Below are 21,481 nucleotides of genomic sequence, written 5' to 3'. Positions count from 1 at the left end.
TCCTTCATGCTCAGCTTTGTCGCAGAGCGCCGTACACCGCTGCTGCGTGAAGAACAAATTGAAGCCGTTGTCGGATGGATGGCAGCTAATGCATCAACTTCAATTAGTGCCACATCCTCTCAGACACAGAGCACTGGAGAGCAGCCATCTGTCTCTTCACCACCTGCCAAATTGCCCAGGCAGACAGAGATCCCAGGACAGGAGCCGTCTCTACTTCTGTTCTCTGAATCTCTTGGCTTGGAAACAGGGGGCCAGCCAAGCAGCATTGGAGAAATGGAAGAAGAGGCAGGGTGCAGTGATGCCCAACAGCTTTTTCTCTCTTCCTCTGAAGAGGCGGGTGGGCCAGTGGCTCCGGTCACCACATCGCAGGACGCATCCGCTGATGACACTCAGGTGCTACTTTCTGGTGCGTGCTCTGCTGCTGAGACTACCCAGGAGGAGCAGTTGGGGGCAGAGGGTAGTGTAGATGATGAGGTCCTTGACCCATCTTGGCGTGAGGGACAGGAAGGTGGTGGGAGCAGCTCTGAGGAAGAGATTCCCCGTACGGCCCAAAGAGGGAGAGGGAGGGGGAAGTGTCATGGTTCCCAATGGCAAGAGAACGTCAGAAAAACATAAATAAGGACTAGCTCTTGGGTGATGGAATCTCGAGCTGACCGTGAGCTAAACCTACCACACAACTAATAGTGGCCGGGTGGCGTACCTACGTTGCCCCTAGACGCCCAGCGCCAGCCGGAGGACTAACTAACCCTAATAGAGGAAAAACAGACCTGGCTTACCTCTAGAGAAATTCCCCCAAAAAGGAGACAGAAGCCCCCCACATATATTGACGGTGAATTCAGAGGAAAAGACATACGTAGTATGAAGGTAGGTTCAGCAAAGCGAGGTCCGCTTACTAGATAGTAGGAAAATACAAAAGGGGACTTCACGGTCAGCTGAAAACCCTCTTTAAAACACCATCCTGAAATTACTTTAAGACTCATGTGTCAACTCATGACACCGGAGTGGCAATTTCAGTCCACAAGAGCTTCCAGCTACAGAAAAATAACACAACTGTGAACTGGAACAAAAATACCAAACAAACTTAGGACTAAGAGTCCAACTTAGCTGATCAGAAGACTAGGAGCTGGAACATGCAACAGAAAGGCTCTGGTTACATTGATGCCCGGCACTAGAATGACTGAGCAGCAAGGCTAAATAGGATACTCCCATATCCTGATGGAAACAGGTGAACAGAGAAAGTGAAGCACACAAGTCCAGTACCACCAGTGACCACCGGGGGAGCCCAAAAACCAAATTCACAACAGTACCCCCCCCTCAAGGAGGGGGCACCGAACCCTCACAAGAACCACCAGGGCGATCAGGATGAGCCCTATGAAAGGCACGGACCAAATCAGAGGCATGAACATCAGAGGCAGTCACCCAAGAATTATCCTCCTGACCGTAGCCCTTCCACTTGACCAGATACTGAAGTTTCCGTCTGGAAACACGGGAGTCCAAGATCTTCTCCACAACGTACTCCAATTCACCCTCAACCAAAACCGGAGCCGGAGGCTCAACGGAAGGCACAACCGGTACTTCATACCTGCGCAATAATGACCGATGGAAGACATTATGGATAGAAAAAGATGCAGGGAGGTCTAATCGAAAGGACACAGGGTTAAGAATCTCCAAAATCTTATACGGGCCGATGAACCAAGGCTTAAACTTAGGAGAAGAAACCCTCATAGGGACAAAACGAGAAGACAACCACACCAAGTCCCCAACACGAAGACGAGGACCAACACGACGACGGCGGTTGGCAAAACGCTGAGTCTTCTCCTGGGACAACTTCAAATTGTCCACCACCTGTCCCCAAATCCGATGCAACCTATCCACCACAGTATCCACTCCAGGACAATTCGAAGACTCCACCTGACCGGAAGAAAAACGAGGATGAAACCCCGAATTGCAAAAGAAAGGAGAAACCAAAGTGGCAGAACTAGCCCGATTATTGAGGGCAAACTCCGCCAACGGCAAAAAGGCAACCCAGTTATCCTGATCCGCAGACACAAAACACCTCAAATAAGTCTCCAAGGTCTGATTAGTTCGCTCGGTCTGGCCATTAGTCTGAGGATGGAACGCAGACGAAAAAGACAAATCAATGCCCATCCTAGCACAGAACGCCCGCCAAAATCTAGACACGAACTGGGTCCCCCTGTCAGAAACGATATTCTCCGTAATACCATGCAAGCGAACCACATTTTGAAAAAACAGAGGAACCAACTCGGATGAGGAAGGCAACTTAGGCAAGGGCACCAAATGAACCATCTTAGAAAAACGGTCACACACCACCCAGATGACAGACATTTTCTGAGAAACAGGGAGATCAGAAATAAAATCCATAGAGATGTGAGTCCAAGGCCTCTTCGGAATAGGCAAGGATAACAACAATCCACTAGCCCGAGAACAACAAGGCTTGGCCCGAGCACAAACATCACAAGACTGCACAAAAACTCGTACATCTCGAGACAGGGAAGGCCACCAGAAGGACCTAGCCACCAAATCCCTGGTACCAAAGATTCCAGGATGACCTGCCAACGCAGAAGAATGAACCTCCGAGATGACTCTACTGGTCCAATCATCAGGAACAAACAGTCTACCAGGCGGGCAACGATCAGGTCTATCCGCCTGAAACTCCTGCAAAGCCCGTCGCAGGTCTGGGGAAACAGCAGATAATATCACTCCATCCTTAAGGATACCTGTAGGTTCAGAATCACCAGGGGAATCAGGCTCAAAACTCCTAGAAAGGGCATCCACCTTCACATTTTTAGAACCTGGTAGATATGAGACCACAAAATTAAACCGAGAGAAAAACAACGACCAGCGCGCCTGTCTAGGATTCAGGCGCCTGGCAGACTCAAGATAAATCAAATTCTTGTGATCGGTCAATACCACCACCTGATGTCTAGCCCCCTCGAGCCAATGACGCCACTCCTCAAAAGCCCACTTCATAGCCAAAAGCTCCCGATTACCAATATCATAATTTCGCTCGGCGGGCGAAAATTTTCGAGAAAAGAACGCACAAGGTCTCATCACGGAGCAGTCGGAACTTTTCTGCGACAAAACTGCCCCAGCTCCGATCTCGGAAGCGTCGACCTCAACCTGAAAAGGAAGAGTAACATCAGGCTGACGCAACACAGGGGCGGAAGAAAAGCGGCGCTTAAGCTCCCGAAAGGCCTCCACAGCAGCAGGAGACCAATCAGCAACATCAGCACCCTTTTTAGTCAAATCAGTCAAAGGTCTAGCAACATCAGAAAAACCAGTTATAAATCGACGATAAAAATTAGCAAAGCCCAAAAATTTCTGAAGGCTCTTAAGAGAAGTAGGTTGCGTCCAATCACAAATAGCCCGAACCTTGACAGGATCCATCTCAATGGAAGAGGGGGAAAAAATGTACCCCAAAAAAGAAATCTTTTGAACCCCAAAAATACACTTAGAACCCTTCACACACAAGGAATTAGACCGCAAAACCTGAAAAACCCTCCTGACCTGTTGGACATGAGAGTCCCAGTCATCCGAAAAAATCAAAATATCATCCAGATACACAATCATAAATTTATCCAAATATTCACGGAAAATGTTATGCATAAAGGACTGAAAGACTGAAGGGGCATTTGAAAGACCAAAAGGCATTACTAAATACTCAAAATGGCCCTCGGGCGTATTAAATGCGGTTTTCCACTCATCCCCCTGCTTAATTCGCACTAAATTATACGCCCCACGGAGATCAATCTTAGAGAACCACTTAGCCCCCTTTATTCGAGCAAACAAATCAGTCAGCAGTGGCAGAGGATACTGATATTTGACTGTAATTTTATTCAAGAGTCGATAATCAATACACGGCCTCAAAGAGCCATCTTTTTTAGATACAAAGAAAAAACCGGCTCCTAAGGGAGATGAAGAAGGACGAATATGTCCCTTTTCCAGGGACTCCTTAATATATTCTCGCATAGCAGCATGTTCAGGTACAGATAGATTAAATAAACGACCCTTTGGAAATTTACTGCCCGGAATCAGATCTATGGTACAATCGCAATCTCTGTGAGGAGGTAGTGAACCAAGCTTAGGCTCCTCAAAAACATCACGATAATCAGATAAAAATTCCGGAATCTCAGAGGGAATAGATGACGAAATGGAAACCAAAGGTACGTCCCCATGAGCCCCCTGACATCCCCAGCTTAACACAGACATTGCTTTCCAGTCAAGGACTGAGTTATGAGATTGTAACCATGGCAATCCAAGCACCAAAACATCATGTAGATTGTACAACACAAGGAAGCAAATCATCTCCTGATGGTCTGGATTCATACGCATAGTCACTTGTGTCCAGTATTGTGGTTTATTACTAGCCAATGGCGTAGAGTCAATACCCTTCAGAGGTATAGGAACTTCCAGAGGCTCTAAATTAAACCCACAGCGCCTGGCAAAGGACCAATCCATAAGACTCAAAGCGGCGCCAGAGTCGACATAGGCATCCGCGGTAATTGACGATAATGAACAAATCAAGGTCACAGATAGAATAAACTTAGACTGTAAAGTGCCAATTGAAATAGACTTATCAACCTTTTTTGTACGTTTAGAGCATGCTGATATAACATGAGTTGAATCACCACAATAGAAGCACAACCCATTTTTTCGCCTAAAATTCTGCCGTTCGCTTCTGGACAGAATTCTATCACATTGCATATTCTCTGGCGCCTTCTCAGAAGACACCGCCAAATGGTGCACAGGTTTGCGCTCCCGCAAACGCCGATCTATCTGAATAGCCATTGTCATGGACTCATTCAGACCAGTAGGCGCAGGGAACCCCACCATAACATCTTTAATGGCATCAGAGAGACCCTCTCTGAAATTCGCCGCCAGGGCGCACTCATTCCACTGAGTAAGCACAGACCATTTACGAAATTTTCGGCAGTATATTTCAGCTTCATCTTGCCCTTGAGATAGGGCCATCAAGGCTTTTTCAGCCTGAATCTCTAAATTAGGTTCCTCATAAAGCAACCCCAAAGCCAGAAAAAACGCATCCACATTGAGCAACGCAGGATCCCCTGGCGCCAATGCAAATGCCCAGTCTTGAGGGTCACCCCGCAGCAAGGAAATTACAATCCTAACCTGCTGTGCGGGATCTCCAGCGGAACGAGATCTCAGAGAAAGAAACAATTTACAATTATATCTGAAATTCAGAAAACGAGATCTATCCCCGGAGAAAAATTCTGGTAAAGGAATTCTAGGTTCAGATATAGGAGCATGAATAACAAAATCCTGTAAATTTTGAACCTTCGTAGCAAGATTATTCAAACCTGCAGCCAAACTCTGAGGATCCATTTTAATCAGGTGGAATCAGAGCCATTCAAGGATTAGAAGGAGAGAGAGACAAAGGCTGCAATTAGAGCAGAAATGCAACTGAGTCAACTATAAAGCAAACTCAGGAAAAAAAAACAAAAAAAAACCTGCAGACTTCTTTTTCTCTCCTTTCTTCTGCCAACAGTTTTAACACTTGGCCGGCCATACTGTCATGGTTCCCAATGGCAAGAGAACGTCAGAAAAACATAAATAAGGACTAGCTCTTGGGTGATGGAATCTCGAGCTGACCGTGAGCTAAACCTACCACACAACTAATAGTGGCCGGGTGGCGTACCTACGTTGCCCCTAGACGCCCAGCGCCAGCCGGAAGACTAACTAACCCTAATAGAGGAAAAACAGACCTGGCTTACCTCTAGAGAAATTCCCCCAAAAAGGAGACAGAAGCCCCCCACATATATTGACGGTGAATTCAGAGGAAAAGACATACGTAGTATGAAGGTAGGTTCAGCAAAGCGAGGTCCGCTTACTAGATAGTAGGAAAATACAAAAGGGGACTTCACGGTCAGCTGAAAACCCTCTTTAAAACACCATCCTGAAATTACTTTAAGACTCATGTGTCAACTCATGACACCGGAGTGGCAATTTCAGTCCACAAGAGCTTCCAGCTACAGAAAAATAACACAACTGTGAACTGGAACAAAAATACCAAACAAACTTAGGACTAAGAGTCCAACTTAGCTGATCAGAAGACTAGGAGCTGGAACATGCAACAGAAAGGCTCTGGTTACATTGATGGCCGGCACTAGAATGACTGAGCAGCAAGGCTAAATAGGATACTCCCATATCCTGATGGAAACAGGTGAACAGAGAAAGTGAAGCACACAAGTTCAGTACCACCAGTGACCACCGGGGGAGCCCAAAAACCAAATTCACAACAGGGAAGACTGCGGATCCTGCAGCCTCCGCTTTGGCACCCGTTAGGAGCATGTCTCTTCCAAAAGCCAAAAAGGGCGCTCCCAAGATTTGCAGTGCCTGGTCCTTTTTTTACACAGTTGCAGATGACATTTGCTATGTCAAATGCAAGGTGTGTCATCACAAAGTCAAAAGAGGTCGAAATGTCAGCAACCTCAATACCTCCAACATGTGGAAACATGTGCGCACCAGGCACGCGGCGGAGTTAGAAAGACACACTGAAGAGCTAGGCCAACCAACTGCGGCAGCTACCACCTCTTCAGCTCGTGTTGCCTCTTCCTCCAGCTCACACGCAGCTGGTTCGGCTTCCTCCCAGGATCGCCGTGGAAGAACCTCTGGCCCTGTTGTCCAGAGACCCGCTGTAATTCCACCCGCAGCACCACTTTCCCAGTCATCCACACACTCCCAGCCCAGTGTACAGCCATCGGTAGTACATGCATGGGAGAAAAGGCGGCCTTTCTCGTCAAACCACCCACGAGCACAGGCTCTGACTGCAGGCATTGCCAAACTTCTGTCACTGGAAATGCTGTCATTCAGGCTGGTGGAGACTGACAGCTTCCGTGACTTGATGTCATTGGCAGTCCCACAGTACAATGTGCCCAGCCGCTTTTACTTCAGCAGGCAAGCCGTCCCTGCCCTGCACAAGCATGTGGAGGGACACATAAAACACGCGCTACTGAATGCCGTCAGTAGCAAGGTCCACCTCACCACCGATGCATGGACCAGTCAACATGGACAGGGGCGATACCTTTCCCTCACTGCCCATTGGGTTAATGTCGTTGAGCCGGGTACAGATCGTGCGAGTGGCGCAGGACGTGTCCTGCCCACTCCAAGGATTGCAGGAATCCATTCTGTACGCATTGACTCCTCCTCTTACACCAGTTCCTCAGAATCATCGCTGCAGGAGCCGTCACAGTCCACCTCCACATGGACCTGTGATGAACGTTTACCTGTTACGACCGACATGAGCACAGCCGTGGCCAAACGTCAACAGGCCGTCTTGAAATTAATTTCTTTGGGGAATCGAAGCCACACAGCGCAGGAGCTCTGGGATGCCATCAAGCAGGAGAGCGATGTGTGGTTTGTGCCAGCGAATCTCCAGCCAGGCATGGTAGTGTGTGATAATGGCCGAAATCTGGTGGCAGCTCTGGGCCTCGGCAACTTCACTCACATCCCATGTCTGGCACATGTGCTCAATTTGGTCATGCAGAGTTTTTTGAGGGACTATCCGGATCTTGATGCACTGCTGCACCAGGTCCGCCTAGAGTGTGCTCACTTGTGGTGTTCCAGCACGGCAAAAGCGCGCATTGCGGCTCTGCAGCGCCGACACCGCCTGCCGGAACATCGCATCATATGTGACCTACCTACCAGGTGGAATTCCACGTTACATATGTTGGAGCGGTTGTGTGAGCAGCAGCAAGCTGTAATGGAGTACCAGCTGCTTCAGGCGCAAAGAAGTCGCACTCAGCGCCGTTCAGACTTCACAACCACAGAGTGGGCCACTATGAAGGACGTCTGCCAGGTTTTGCGTCCCTTCGATTATTCCACGCGGATGGCGAGTGCAGATGATGCACTAGTCAGCATGACTGTCCCCCTTATCTGCCTGCTTGAAAAATCACTGCAAGCGCTAAGGGATGATGTTGTGGAAGAGGTGGAGGATGAGGATTCACCATTTCCATCATCTTCTGGACAGTCAGCGCCACGTGGTTCCTCACAAACGCGTAGGCAGGGGACAGTTTGTGAGGAGGATGAGGAGGAGTCAATGGAGGAGGAAGACATCCGTCCAGAGGAGGGAGTTACACAATTGTCCAGTAGTCAGTGTGTACAGCGAGGGTGGGGTGATGACGAGCGGGCAGAGATCACGCCTCCAGCAGGGGACAGCGTTTCTTGGGCAGTTGGCAGTCTGCAGCACATGGTGGATTACATGCTGCAGTGCCTGAGAAACAACCATCGCATCGCCCACATTCTCAACATGTCTGATTATTGGGTGTTCACCCTCCTCGATCCTCGCTACCGGGACAACGTAGAAAGCCTCATCACACCGTTGAACCGGGAGCGAAAAATGCAGGAGTACCAAGACACACTGGTGAATTCCATCATCTTCTCCATTCCAAGTGAGAGAAGTGCTGCTAGTGCATTACAAAGCAGCTCAGTGCGTCCAGGCAGTGGTGGAGGCTCTGCACAAAGAGGGAGCAGAAGCAGTGCCTCTGCCCAAGGCAAGACCAGTATGGCCCAACTGTGGCACAGTTTTCTGTGCCCGCCACAAAAGTCTACACCATCACAGACGGCTCCAGTCAGCAGGAGGCAACGGTTCCGTCAGATGGTGACAGACTACATGTCTTGCCCTCTTGCTGTACTCCCAGACGGCTCTTCACCTTTCAAGTTTTGGGTCTCAAAGCTGGATACATGGCCAGAGCTAAGCCAGTATGCATTGGAGGTGCTGGCTTGCACTGCGGCTAGTGTATTATCGGAACGCGTCTTTAGTGCTGCAGGTGGTGTACTAACTGACCGTCGCATGCGACTATCCTCCGATAACATTGACCGGCTTACTTTCCTGAAAATGAACAAGGCCTGGATCTCGCAGGAATTTGCCACTCCTCTTCCTGATTAAATAATTAGGTGACTGTCTACGTTATCCAGGTCTCCTGTTGTGTTCATCTTTCTACCACCTGAACTTAAATTCCTGGGCTCCAACACCGCCAGTTGAGGCTCTGAAGTGCCGTCTGCACAGTCAAAACATACGACCCAGTGTTATTGGGTTTCAGTAACGTCAGCTGATCCCCAGCTGTGTAGCCGGCAATGTGTCCTGCGACCGCCACGCTGACACAACAACTGAAATGTAAGGGAACCTGTCCCCCCCCCCCCAAGGCATTTGTTACTGAAAGAGCCACCTTGTGCAGCAGTAATGCTGCACAAGGAAAAGGTAGCTATTTTTGTTTAGCTCCTTGCACACGCAGAACTTAACACTTATAAAATGTGTCCACTGATACCGTAAAACCGTCCCGGTGGTGGGACTTTCCTTCGTAATATGACACAGCACAGCTGTCATTCCTACCCCCTTGGCACCGTGCCCCGGCTCCTCATTGTTGTTTGATTCCGTCCTGGAGCCTGCGCTGTTATGTTATCCCTTGGCCAGGCACACTTAGCGCTGCCCATCTTCTGACATCATTTGGTGTCAGGCTGGCTGCGCCTGTGCGGCCGCGCTGGCCGAGAGCCCGCCTCGCATTGTCTTCTGATTTAATCCCACTGGGGGCCTGAGATCCATGGACATGCGCAGTGCATATCTGAACCTCCTCCTCTCACTCATCTCCCTACGCCTTCTTCAGACCGTGCGCCGTCAGCTGATCCCTAATAGCATGCCACGGCCGTGACGCCACACAGTCTGAAGAAGCCGTAGGGAGGGGAGTGAGAGGCGAGGATATGCACTGCGCATGGCCACGGATCCCAGGCCCGCGGTGGGATTACATTAGACGACACTGCTAGGCGGGCTCTCGGCCAGCGCGGCCGCACAGGCGCAGCCAGCCTGACACCAAATGATGTCAGAAGATGGGCAGCGCTAAGTGTGCCTGGCCAAGGGATAACATAACAGTGCAGGCTCCGGGACGGAATCAAACAACGCTGAGGAGCCGGGGCACGGCGCCGGGGGGGTAAGAATGACGGCTGTGCTGCGTCATATTACGAAGGAAAGTCCGACCTCCGGGACGGTCTCATGGTTTCAGGGGACACATTTTATAAGTGTTTAGTTCTGTCTTTGCAAGGAGCATAATGAAAAGAGCCACCTTTTCCTTTTGCATCTTTTGTGCTGCACAAGCTGGATCTTTCAGCTACAAACGCCTTGGGAGGGGGTTAAAGGTTCCCTTTCGACTTTCTCCAATCAGGCTTCGGCCTACATTGTGTTCCTCTGCTTCTCCTGCTGTCCCTGGGCTCCAACACCGCTAGTTGTTGCCTGGTAGTGCTGTACGCACAGTCAACAGTCGCTCCTCTGTTATTGGGGTTCAGTAACGTCAGCTGTTCCCCAGCTGTGTGTGTGGCAATCCCTCCTATCTCCTCCACCTCCTCCTCCTCCTGTCCCTGGGCTCCAACACCGCTAGTTGCCGTCCAGAAGTGCTGCCCGCACAGTCCCAACAGTCCCTCCTCTGTTATTGGGGTTCAGTAACGTCAGCTGTTCCCCAGCTGTGTGTGTGGCAATCCCTCCTATCTCCTCCACCTCCTCCTCCTCCTGTCCCTGGGCTCCAACACCGCTAGTTGCCGTCCAGAAGTGCTGCCCGCACAGTCCCAACAGTCCCTCCTCTGTTATTGGGGTTCAGTAACGTCAGCTGTTCCCCAGCTGTGTGTGTGGCAATCCCTCCTATCTCCTCCACCTCCTCCTCCTCCTGTCCCTGGGCACCAACACCGCTAGTTGCCGTCCAGAAGTGCTGCCCGCACAGTCCCAACAGTCCCTCCTCTGTTATTGGGGTTCAGTAACGTCAGCTGTTCCTCAGCTGTGTGTGTGGCAATCCCTCCTATCTCCTCCACCTCCTCCTCCTCCTGTCCCTGGGCTCCAACACCGCTAGTTGCCATCCAGAAGTGCTGCCCGCACAGTCCCAACAGTCCCTTCTCTGTTATTGGGGTTCAGTAACGTCAGCTGTTCCCCAGCTGTGTGTGTGGCAATCCCTCCTATCTCCTCCACCTCCCCCTCCTCCTGTCCCTGGGCTCCAACACCGCTAGTTGCCGTCCAGAAGTGCTGTCCGCACAGAGCCAAACACCTCGCCAATGTGTTAGTGGGGTTCAGTAATGCCTGCTGCTCCCCTGCTGTGTATACGGCAACGTGTCCTGCGACCGCCACGCAGGCACAACAAGTTAAATTTAAGGGAACCTGTCCCCCCCCCCCCCCAGGCGTTTGTTACTGAAGGAGACACCTTGTGCAGCAGTAATGATGCAAAGGGAAAAAGTGCCTCTTTTCGTGGTGCTCCTTGCACATGCTGAACCTAACACTTTTGAAATGTGTCCCCTCACATGGTTAAACCGTCCGGTCGGTGGAACTTTCCTTTGTCATGTGACGCAGCACAGCCGTCATTCTTACCCCCTTGGCGCCGTGCGTCTCCTCCTCAGCGTTGTTTGAATCTGTCCCGGAGTCTGCGCTGTTATGTTATCCCTTGGCCAGGCACACTTAGCGCTGCCCGTCTTCTGACATCATTTGGTGTCAGGATGGCTGCACCTGTGCGGCCGCGCTGGACGAGATCCCGCCTCGTAGTGTCTTCTGATTTAATCCCACTGCGGACCTGTGATCCATGGATATTAGCAGTGCATATCTGAACCTCCGCCTCTCACTCATCTCCCTAGGCCTTCTTCAGACTGTGCGCTGTCAGCTGGTCCCTAATAGCATGCCACGGCCGTGACGCCGCACAGTCTGAAGAAGCCGTAGGGAGGGGAGTGAGAGGCGAGGATATGCACTGCTCATGCCCATGGATCACAGGTCCGCAGAGTGATTACATTAGATGACACAGCGAGGCGGGATCTCCTCCAGCGCGGCCGCACAGGCGCAGCCATCCTGACACCAAATGATGTCAGAAGACAGGCAGCGCTAAGTGTGCCTGGCCAAGGGATAACATAACAGCGCAGACTCCGGGACAGATTCAAACAACGCTGAGGAGGAGGTGCACGGCGCCAAGGGGGTAAGAATGACGGCTGTGCTGCGTCACATGACAAAGGAAAGTTCCACCGACCGGACGGTTTAACCGTGTGAGGGGACACATTTCAAAAGTGTTAGGTTCAGCATGTGCAAGGACCATAATTAAAAGAGCTAAGTTTACCTTTTCCAGCATTAGTGCTGTACAAGATGGCTCTTTCAGCTACAAACGCCTGGGGGGGGGTTAAAGGTTCCCTTTCAACTTGCTCCCGTGCAGGCTGCGGCCTACACTCTGCTCCACCTACAGAGCCCGGGCTCCAACACCGCTAGTTGCTGTCCGGAAGTGCTGGCTGCACAGAGAAAAACACCTCGCCAATGTGTCAGTGGGGTTCAGCACCGCCAGCTGTTCCCCTGCTGTGTAGCCGGCAACGTGTCCTGCAACAGCCACGCAGACACAACAGACCCAAAGCTGACGCCAGTGCAGGCTTCGGCCTACACTCTGCTCCCCCTGCTCCTCCTGCTGACCCTGGGCTCTAACAACGCCAGTTGGTGCCCGGTACTGCTAGCTGCACAGAGAAATACACCAGCCAATGTGTCAGTGAGGTTCAACACCGCCAGCTGTTCCCCTGCTGTGTAGCCGGCAACGTGTCCTGCAAAAGCCACGCAGACACAAGAACTGAAATTGAAGGGAACCTGTCCCCCCTCCCCCAGGTGCTTGTGTGTTTTACAGCCACCTTGTACAGCAGTAATGCTGCATGTGTGCAAGGTGGCTCATAAACTTATTCTCCTTGCACACGTGGAACGGAACACGTCTACAATGTGTCCCCTGAGACCATTAAAACGTCCCTGAGGTGTGACTTTCCTTTGTAATGACACGCAGCAACCCCCTTGGTAGCGCTGCCCGTCTTCTCACATCATTGTTTGGCTGGCTGCGCCTCTGCGGCAGCCCTGCCCGACACAACGCCCCTCGGTGTCTAATTTATTTTAACTGCGAGGGTGTGATTGATGGGCATGAGCAGAGCCTATCTTCGCCTGGCACTTATCTCCTTCCGCCTTCTTCACACTGTGCGGCTTCATGGCCGTGGCATGCGATAAGGGATCAGCTGGCGCCGCACAGTCTGTAGCAGGTGTAAGGACACGAGCGAGAGGCGAACCTATGTACTGCGCCAGGCCATGAATCCCAGCCCCGCAGTGTTTTAACTATGTAAAGACACTGCGGGGCTGGGATTCATGGTCATCGCGAACCGCAACGGCCGACATTAAATGATGTCAGAAGATAGGCAGCGCTAACAGCGCAAGGCCAAGGGATAACACGACAGCGCAGACTCCTGTACAGCAAATAACAACTCTCAGGAGGCTGCGCCCAGCACCAAGGTGGGATTTTTGACATCTGTGCTGCATCTCATTACGAAGGGAACTCTCGCCTCCAACACAGTTTGACTGTATAAAGGGCTAAATGTTATACGTGTTTCATTCAGCGTGTGCAAGGAGAAAATCTAAAAGAGCAACCTTTGACTTGTGCAGCACTACTGCTGCATAAGGCGTGGCTCTTCTAGTTTGTAACCCCTGAGGGGGGGTTAAAGGTTACCTTTAAAATTGGTTCAATTAGGCTTCGGCCTACACTCTGCTCCCCCTGCAGATCCTGGGCTCTAACACCACCAGTTGGTGCCCCGAAGTGCTGGCTGCACAGAGAAAAACACCTCGCCAATGTGTCAGTGGGGTTCAGCACCGCCAGCTGTTCCCCTGCTGTGTAGCCGGCAACGTGTCCTGCAACAGCCACGCAGACACAAAGCTGCCGCCAGTGCAAGCTTCGGCCTACACTCTGCTCCCTCTCCTCATCCTGCTGACCCTGGGCTCTAACACAGCCAGTTGGCGCCCGGTACTGCTAGCTGCACAGAGAAAAACACCAGCCAATGTGTCAGTGGGGTTCAGCACCGCCAGCTGTTCCCCTGCTGTGTAGCCGGCAACGTGTCCTGCAACAGCCACGCAGACACAAGAACTGAAATTGAAGGGAACCTGTCCCCCTCCCCCAGGCGTTTGTATGTTTTACAGCCACCTTGTACAGCGGTAATGCTGCATGTGTGCAAGGTGGCTCATAAACTTATTCTCCTTGCACATGTGGAACTGAACACGTCAAAAATGTGTCCTCTGTGACCATTTAACCGTCCCAGAGGTGTGACTTTCCTTTGTAATGACACGCTGCAACCCCCTTGGTAGCGCTGCCCGTCTTCTGGCATCATTGTTTGGCTGGCTGCGCCTCTGCGGCCGCCCTGACCCACACAACGCCCCTCGGTGTCTTATTTATTTTGACTGTGAGGGTGTGATTGATGGGCATGAGCAGTGCATATGTTCGCCTGTCCCTCATCTCCTTCCCCTTCTTCAGACTGTGCGGCTTCATGGCCGTGGCATGCGATAAGGGATCAGCTGACGCCGCACAGTCTGTAGCAGGTGTAAGGACACGAGCGAGAGGCGAACCTATGTACTGCGCCAGGCCATGAATCCCAGCCCCGCAGTGTTTTAACTATGTAAAGACACTGCGGGGCTGGGATTCATGGTCATCGCGAACCGCAACGGCCGACATTAAATGATGTCAGAAGATGGGCAGCGCTAACAGCGCAAGGCCAAGGGATAACACGACAGCGCAGACTCCTGTATAGCAAATAACAACTCTCAGGAGGCTGCGCCCAGCACCAAGGTGGGATTTTTGACATCTGTGCTGCGTCTCATTACGAAGGGAACTCTTGCCTCCAACACAGTTTGACTGTATAAAGGGCTAAATGTTATACGTGTTTCATTCAGCATGTGCAAGGAGAAAAATTAAAAGAGCAACCTTTGACTTGTGCAGCACTACTGCTGCATAAGGCGTGGCTCTTCTAGTTTGTAACCCCTGAGGGGGGGTTAAAGGTTACCTTTAAAATTGGTTCAATTAGGCTTCGGCCTACACTCTGCTCCCCCTGCAGATCCTGGGCTCTAACACCGCCAGTTGGTGCCCCGAAGTGCTGGCTGCACAGAGAAAAACACCTCGCCAATGTGTCAGTGGGGTTCAGCACCGCCAGCTGTTCCCCTGCTGTGTAGCCGGCAACGTGTCTTGCAACAGCCACGCAGACACAAAGCTGCCGCCAGTGCAGGCTTCGGCCTACACTCTTCTCCCTCTCCTCCTCCTGCTGACCCTGGGCTCTAACACCGCCAGTTGGGGCCCGGTACTGCTAGCTGCACAGAGAAAAACACCAGCCAATGTGTCAGTGGGGTTCAGCACCGCCAGCTGTTCCCCTGCTGTGTAGCCGGCAACGTGTCCTGCAAATGCCATGCAGACACAACAGACCTACAAATGCCTCCAGTGCAGGCTTCGGCCTACACTCTGCTCCCCCTGCTGACCCTTTGCTCCAACACCGCTAGTTGGGGCTCTAGGAAGACAAGCTTGAATAGGTCCCCATCCTGGTTCCAGCACCGTCAGCTGTTTCCGGGCAGAGCCTTTGGCTTAGGTGCCTCCCTCTGGGTATCCGAGTTCCACCAATGTCAGGTGGTCCTTGGTAGTGCTTTCAGGCAGGGTACCTCCTGCTTAGTAACCGGGTTCCAGTAACGTCAGCTGGTCCTCGGTAGTTCCATTGGCTCTTGGACCTTCGGCTACCCATCCGGGTTCCAGTACCGTCAGCTGGTTCTCGGCAGTGTCTTTTGCTCTTGTACCTTCTGCTCCCCATCCTGGTTCCAGTACCGTCAGCTGGTTCCGGGCAGAGCCTTTGGCTTAGGTGCCTCCCTCTGGGTATCTGAGTTCCACCAACGTCAGGTGGTCCTTGGTAGTGCTTTTAGCACGGGTACCTCCTGCTTAGTAACCGGGTTCCAGTAACGTCTGCTGGTCCTCGGTAGTTCCATTGGCTCTTGGACCTTCGGCTACCCATCCGGGTTCCAGTACCGTCAGCTGGTTCTCGGCAGTGTCTTTTGCTCTTGTACCTTCTGCTCCCCATCCTGGTTCCAGTACCATCAGCTGGTTCCGGGCAGAGCCTTTGGCTTAGGTGCCTCCCTCTGGGTATCTGAGTTTCACCAACGTCAGGTGGTCCTTGGTAGTGCTTTCAGCACGGGTACCTCCTGCTTAGTAACCGGGTTCCAGTAACGTCAGCTGGTCCTCGGTAGTTCCATTGGCTCTTGGACCTTCGGGTAGCCATCCGAGTTCCAGTTCCATCAGCTGTTTCTCGGCATTTTCTCAGCCTACTTGTACCTTCTGCTACATTTCCAAGTTCAAGACCCTAAAGACGATGACCCGGAAGACCACCCCTAAGATGACGACGACACCAGAGACGACAACCACTGAGATGACGACGACCCTGGAGATGATGACCCTGAAGACCACCCCGATGACGACGACCCCGGAGACGACGACCCTGGAGACGACGACGACCTGGAAGACCGAGAAGCAGAAGAACAAGAGGCTGCAGAACAAAGAGCAGAAGAACATTAAGCATAAGACTAAATATCAGAGCAAAAGATATTATCTAAATTATAAGCAGAAGAAGACTAAGCAGTGTATGGGGGTGAGTCCGTTCCTCCTCGTGGTGCCCCTGGATAAAGCCTGATGCTGCAGGCCAAACTGAACGCGGACAAATGTAACTGTTTTGTGACAGGCAGAACGGAAGGTGTAATCTGCAAACTTTTATAGATAACAACTACGGGAATGCCTGTCACAAATAAGAATATGATGAAGAAGTTGAATATGAAGAAGAAGAATAGTTAAATAAAAAGAATATGAACAATGTAACAAAAAAATAATAGGTAGAAGATGAAGAAGAAGATGAATAAGGTGAAGAAGTTGATGTCAAAGAAGCTGATGATGAGGATAATGAAGAAGAAAGTGTGGGAGAAGTTAAAAAGAAGGTGAAGGGCGTGGAAGTAGTGAAACATCAATATCTGACAAAATAAAAAAAAAAAAATAACATAGTCAAAATCTTTCTAACGCCGAACGTCATAAAAAAAAATAAAAATCCTGCTATTCTATTTGATTGGGCTAAACCTCTGTGCCTTTAATGTCTCCGCCACCTCCCCCAATACATCCTACATTATTCTTAGTTGTTTTCCTTCATGTAGAATTAACCTACAAGGAAAGAAAGGGTTTATTTTAATTCCGATATTTTCGTCCCATTGACTTGCATTGGGATCGGGTATCGGTATCGGATTAGATCCGATACTTTGACGGTATCGGCCGATACTTTCCGATACCGATACTTTCCGATATCGGAAGGTATCGCTCAACACTAGTGGCATGGAGGCGATCAGCCTGTGGCACTGCTGAGGTGTTATGGAAGCCCAGGTTGCTTTGATAGCAGCCTTCAGCTCATCTGCATTGTTGGGTCTGGTATCTCTCATCTTCCTCATGACAAAACCCCATAGATTCACTATGGGGTTAAGGTCAGGCGAGTTTGCTGGCCAATTAAGCACAGTGATACTGTTGTTTTTAAACCAGGTATTGGTACTTTTGGCAGTGTGGACAGGTGCCAAGTCCTGCTGGAGAATGAAATTTCCATCTCCAAAAAGCTTGTCGGCAGAGGGAAGCATGAAGTGCTCTAAAATTTCCTGGTAGACTGCTGCACTGATTTTGGTCTTGATAAAACACAGTGGACCTTCTCCACCAGATGACATGGCTCCCCAAACAATCACTGATTGTGGAAACTTCACACTAGACCTCCAGCAGCTTGGATTGTGTGCCTCTCCAGTCTTCCTCTAAACTCTGGGACCTTGATTTCCAAATTAAATGTGAAATTTACTTTCATCTGAAAACAACACCTTGGACCACTGAGCAACAGTCCAGTTCTTTTTCTCCATGGCCCAGGTAAGACGCTTCTGGTGTTGTCTATTTTTCATGAGGTCATGAGTGGCTTTACACAAGAGGAATGCGACACTTGTAGCCCATGTCCTGGATATGTCTGTGTGTGGTTGCTCTTGATGCAATGACTCCAGCAGCAGTCCATTTTTTGTGAATCTCCCCCAAATTTTTGAATGGCCTTTTCTTAACAATCTTTTCAAGGCTGAGGTTATCTCGGTTGCTTGTGCACCTTTTTCTACCACACTTTTTCCTTTCACTCAACGTTCCATTAATATGCTTGGATATAGCACTCTGTGAACAGCCAGCTTCTTTAGCAATGACCTTTTGTGGCTTACCCTGCTTGTGGAGTGTGTCGATGACTGCCTTCTGGACATTTGTCAAGTCAGTAGTCTTCCCCATGATTTTGAGCATACTGAAACAGACTAAGGACCTTTTTAAACACTTAGGAAGCCTTTGCAGGTATTGTTTGTTAATTATTCTAATCTACTGAGATAATGACTTTTGGGCTTTCATTGGCTGTAAGCCATAATCATCAACATTAACAAAAATAAACACTTGAAATACATCACTCTTGTTGTAATGTCATGATATAATATATGAGTTTCACTTTTTGCATTGAAGAACTGAAATAAATTAACTTTTTGATGATATTCTAATTTTATTAAAAGCACCAACAGCGGAACTTAATTGTTGACCACATACTCATCATTCATTATATACAATTGTATTTTGAAGTAAGAGCTAGTTTCTTTCTAGTGGTGGCTGTGAGCAACCAGATTATTATAATGTAAAGGATTCATCCAGTCTTTTCCAATTTATGGTGTGACACGGTGGGTGTGGATCCAGTGCACCACTGTCCGGACTTACCCTGGAATGCCATGGGTAAGTGGCTATCTGGTCTTCACTAGGGCCTCTGATGGTGAAGATAGGCTTGCCAGTAGGATAATCACTAGGTGCCACTCCAGGGCAGTGCCAGGACCTGCAGCAGCTAACCAATGGGTCAAGGCAGGGATACGAGGTACAAATGGCACAGGCAGAGACATAGTCAGACAGTCTGAGGTCATGCAGGCAGCACAGGTTCAGGATACAAAGCCAAGGTCAGAAGCGGCGAGATCAGACGGAACTGGTGGACAAGCTGGGTCACTAGCAAGAGACAAAACATGAACACACCTAGACTGGAATCTAGTAGCAATTACTGACTAGAACCAAAGCTCAGGCAAGGAGTGAAGAGAGGAGCTGCCTAATATATCCCTTGCTGGCAGCGGATAGGCCAGAGAAGCTAATCTCTGCAGGACACAGCAGCAGAGTTAAATTCCTGCACAGACTGACCGTGCCTCCCTATAGCTACGTGGAGAAAGCAGAAAAATGCAGCAGTGCTGGGGAGTGCTGCATGAGGCAAAGTCAGAGAGACAGTCTGACATTAATGGAAGCAGAGCGGTGACTGCAGTGAGTAAGACTGTGCTGATAGGATAGGTTCACACCACAATATAAAAAAAAAATTTGTCCAATTTTTATCTAGAAAAGTGGGACAGTTTTTTCTCACTTGTGATCTGTGAACAGTCCGTATACAATCCGTTTTTTACAGTAGCAGTTATTAATCATTTACAGGACCATTTGCAGTCTCCTATGTTACAGAATTGCAATTTATCCATAAAATTAGATTCTGTACTATGGAATCTGATTTTTTTCTCTCGCATCCATAGCTTTCAATGGATGAGACTCATCCAATTTCAGAGTCAAATCAGAGCACGCTGCAATTTTTTCACAGATAGATTATGCCAGTGAAAAAAACTGGTATTGTTCATCTGCACTGCTCTATTGAATAACTTTGGTCTGAACGCCGTTCATTTTTTTCACGGATAGCACTCGAACCAAAAATATGGTCATCTAAATGAGCCCTTAGCACCTCTGCTCATGCCATGAAGCTCTTAGGGCAATTTTTTGTGCTTACATTAATGCTAAAGGAGGTTTAGACTCTGCTATTATGGAGTCGGCGGCAGGTTGGACTGGCCCACCAGAGAACCGGAGAATCCTCCGGTGGGCCCTGGCTTCTCCTTCAGAAGAATTCATAGTGCAAACCTTGCAGTTGCTATGAGGCTCTTCAGTGGGGAAGAAATGTGGGCCATCAGAATCAAATCCTCCGGTGGGCCCAATGTTCTCCAGTCTGACACTGAGTTGAGTTGGCCGCATGATGGTGACTTTTATACACAATATGCCTCAGAATTTAGTGACCCCGCTCTGTAACTGTATGTGGTCTGCCAGTTCGTGGTTGACTTGCGGTGCTTCCTATACACTTCCACTTTTCAATAATACCACTTACATTTGATTGTGGAATATTGAGGAGTAAAGAAATATCATCAGCTTGTTACAATAGTGAGGTACCATTACAAGACCACGCTTTCATCAGGGAGAACTTTAGAACATGAAATTCTTTCACAACTGTTAGTAAAGACTGACGGAATGGTGAGGAGCAGGATCTCATACATTTGAGCAATTGAACTGACTGACAAATCTGACTTCAATTATTAAGACTTTTGTCCAATATGTTTGTCCATAAAGAATATAATAAGCAAAAAAATTCAGAGTTAGACCTCTGCTTATTTTCTGCTAGCACTAAATCTATTATACTTCATTTACTGATTGACTTTTACATATTTTGTGTTTCCTACAAGATTTCTCCAGGAAAACTGTTTGAGGAATGTCTCACAGAAGGCATTTTTTGGCTTATATCAGCTGCAAAAACTGTAAGTATGAACTCTGATTTGCTGAATTTAAGGAAATGGTCTATATATTAACAGAAGAGTTTTAGGCTTTGTTCAGACATCAGTGATTTTCACATACACAAAAAAGCTACGTGTGTCATTAGTGTTTTCGATCTGAGTTTCATCAGAATTTTTCACGGATGGTAAATACAGTAAATAACTATTCATTGCACTGTTAAATATGGACTACACACTGATGCCAACCGTGTGCTGTTCTTGTTTTTCACAAACCCATAACCTTGTATTGTTTTTTTTTTACGTACTGTACCTCCAGAAAAAAACTAACATGTCTCTATGTCACGTGAACAGCCCTATAGAATATATTGGGTACATGTTTTATCTGTGAAAAACACAGATGTCTGAATAAGGCCTTAATAGGAATCTGTCAGTAGGATTAACCCTCCTAAGCAGTCTATATGGGCATGCAGGTTGAAAGACAGTTGAATAAAATGATACCTGATATCTGCGATACGATATCTTATTCCAGAGGAAACCATGTTTTCCTATATGTAAATTAGATGTTTAAGTCTATGGGCCGGACATAGATCTCCCAGAGAATCTGCCTCGTGACGAGCTTATTTTAAAAAGGAGGGTTACCAGTGTGAGACATGTAATGACTGACATTTTGCACTCATAATCACATTCAGACTGTAGTGAGATCAGAGCTAACACAGTACAGCAGAAGTGAAGTTTGTCTCATAAACACATTTGCAGCTGCAGTTCTCTTACAGTGCTTCAGCTTGCATCTCACAGGCAGCAAGTGTGGGGGAAGGGCAGTACAGCAAAGCTGACAACACTGTGGGAAGAAAAATGCACTTGTTGTGCTTGAAATGAGACAAGGTTCTGCCGCACTGTGCTGGTTGCAATCAGGCAAAGCTCTGCAGTAGAGCTGCCAGCACTGTGAGAGGACAAGTGCTGCTGCAAATGTTTGTAATGACACAAAGTTCACTTCTGCTATACTTTGTTGTTTCTGATTTCACTGCG

The 21,481-nt window shown here is 49.1% G+C and overlaps 1 protein-coding gene across 1 annotated transcript in view; it reads left to right on the top strand.

Annotated features, from left to right (window-relative positions):
* RXFP2 (relaxin family peptide receptor 2) overlaps nucleotides 1-21,481 on the top strand; it is a 347,803-nt gene that overhangs the window by 242,253 nt on the left and 84,069 nt on the right. The window contains exon 6 of the mRNA XM_077298262.1: nucleotides 20,408-20,479. Coding sequence (XP_077154377.1) covers nucleotides 20,408-20,479 — 72 coding nt within the window. The remainder of the gene's footprint in view (nucleotides 1-20,407; nucleotides 20,480-21,481) is intronic.

Source organism: Ranitomeya variabilis, chromosome 3, assembly GCF_051348905.1.
Source record: "Ranitomeya variabilis isolate aRanVar5 chromosome 3, aRanVar5.hap1, whole genome shotgun sequence".
NCBI classification, from domain to species: domain Eukaryota; kingdom Metazoa; phylum Chordata; class Amphibia; order Anura; family Dendrobatidae; genus Ranitomeya; species Ranitomeya variabilis.
The sequence above is the reverse complement of the archived record's forward strand: the minus strand, read 5'-3'. Positions and strand labels throughout refer to the sequence as shown.